Genomic DNA, 1726 nt, shown 5'->3' with positions numbered 1-1726 from the left:
ATTAAATACTTTCAACAATAATATTTACCATTCTAGAATCTACATGTCACCAACTAAGTCCAAAGCATATAACTAAAAAAAAATACCAATAACATAACAGTCAAGCCACCAGCATGCCAAAGCATTATTAAGCCTTATCACCATTGGGTAGCTCTATAAATGAAATATCCCATGTTGGCTTATTCAAACTACTAAACTGAACAAAGAAGAGATAAGCCTTAAACTTTTAAGAAACTTAAGTACAGCAAATCGAAACATATATTTTATTTCAACTTTTTTCACATGTTTAAAACTTCTACGATATTAAGCCCTAGGATTTTTTTAATTATTTCTGTCCATTCATCTTAACACCATCGGGTAGCTCGACAAATTGATTATCCCATGTTGGCTTATTCACACAACTGAACTGAATAAATAAGAGACAACGTTATTTCATCTTAAGAAACTTATTGTACAGAAAATCGAAACATATATTTTATTTCATCTTTTTCACATGTTTAAAAGTTTTACGATATTTTATTCATTCCCATCACAAAAGAGTTGAACTTATCATCAGGACGTAGCTCTATAAATGGATTCTCCTAGCTTCGCTTATTCACACAACTGAATTGAACAAAGAAGAGAAAAACCTTAATCTGTTTCATAGCCAGTCAAAGAAATGGCGAGTGCAACGCTTTTTGCTCTCTTCCTTTTTTCTGCCCTAACCTTCTACCCTCCTTCAACCACTGCTCAACCTGTCACGGACGGGAATGGTAACATCGTTAAAAATGGTGGCATATTCTATATATTGCCGGCACGTATAGGAGCCCCCGGCGGGGGAATTCGAGCACTCAAAACGGATAACGAATCTATCCCTCTGTCTGTTGTGCAATCTCCCTTCAAGGGCGATATAGGGCTTCCAATTATTATTTCATCCCCAATCCGTACAGAATTTCTCCCTGAAGGTCAGGTGACCCTTAGCTTCGAACATACTAATCGTGAGTGGACCGTTGTTGAGGGTCTGCCTGAAGGAACCCTTGTTAAAGTTCAAGGCTACCCACATACAGTCCCAGGTACCTTCGTTATTAAAAAGGCTGAAGCTGAAACCAACAGGTATAAGCTTTCGTTCTGCAAAGGCGTCTTCTGCGGTAATGTGGCAGTTGTTAGGAATGAGAACTGGGTTTTGGCTGTCACTCAGGACGAGCCATACGTGTTTCATCTTGAGCAAGTTCTACCAACATCTGCTAAGCATGAGCAATCGCGCACTTTCTCCTTGTATTAAACTATATGCTTTGGGTGTAATAAACTAATGCATGGCTAAATAAAATAACCACTATCTGGTTTTTCACACGTTCACATGTGTAGGACCACCATAGACAACTTTATCCTTTCACTCTAAAGCCTTTGGTTTGCATTACCTCTTTCTTTCCATCAAGACAAAAACAGTGTCTAAAATGAGAAAGCATACGTTTTACAAACTTTTCTTCATATACATTAATAATTTAAAAAATAAATCATCACACAATTATTAAATGTATTAATACAACTACTATTTTAATAAAATATATGTATTGTGTATAACTATATTTATTATTAAAATGTTAATTAATTAAGTTGTAGGGTAAAGTAAATAGTAGTGTCAATCCATCACTACTCTTAAAACTCTCGTATAATAAAATATTGATAAAATTTACAAATTACCTTACTTAATGTATAGCTATTACATTATTATATTAAAATTATAAAG

At 34.7% G+C, this 1726-nt stretch overlaps 1 protein-coding gene across 1 annotated transcript; it reads left to right on the top strand.

Annotated features, from left to right (window-relative positions):
• The first annotated feature begins 600 nt into the window (after window positions 1-600).
• Window positions 601-1335, top strand: LOC114185849 (trypsin inhibitor DE-3-like). The gene has a single exon (XM_028073787.1). The coding sequence runs from the start codon at window positions 659-661 to the stop codon at window positions 1259-1261; it is 603 nt and encodes a 200-aa protein (XP_027929588.1). The 5' UTR covers window positions 601-658; the 3' UTR covers window positions 1262-1335.
• The last annotated feature ends 391 nt before the right edge of the window (window positions 1336-1726 follow it).

This window comes from Vigna unguiculata, chromosome 5, assembly GCF_004118075.2.
Source record: "Vigna unguiculata cultivar IT97K-499-35 chromosome 5, ASM411807v1, whole genome shotgun sequence".
Classification (NCBI taxonomy): domain Eukaryota; kingdom Viridiplantae; phylum Streptophyta; class Magnoliopsida; order Fabales; family Fabaceae; genus Vigna; species Vigna unguiculata.
This window is presented reverse-complemented; position numbering and strand designations above follow the sequence as displayed.

Bases quoted from the DNA above. Each gene is read 5' to 3' on its own strand.
- LOC114185849 (XM_028073787.1), top strand. From the start codon at position 659: ATGGCGAGTGCAACGCTTTTTGCTCTCTTCCTTTTTTCTGCCCTAACC.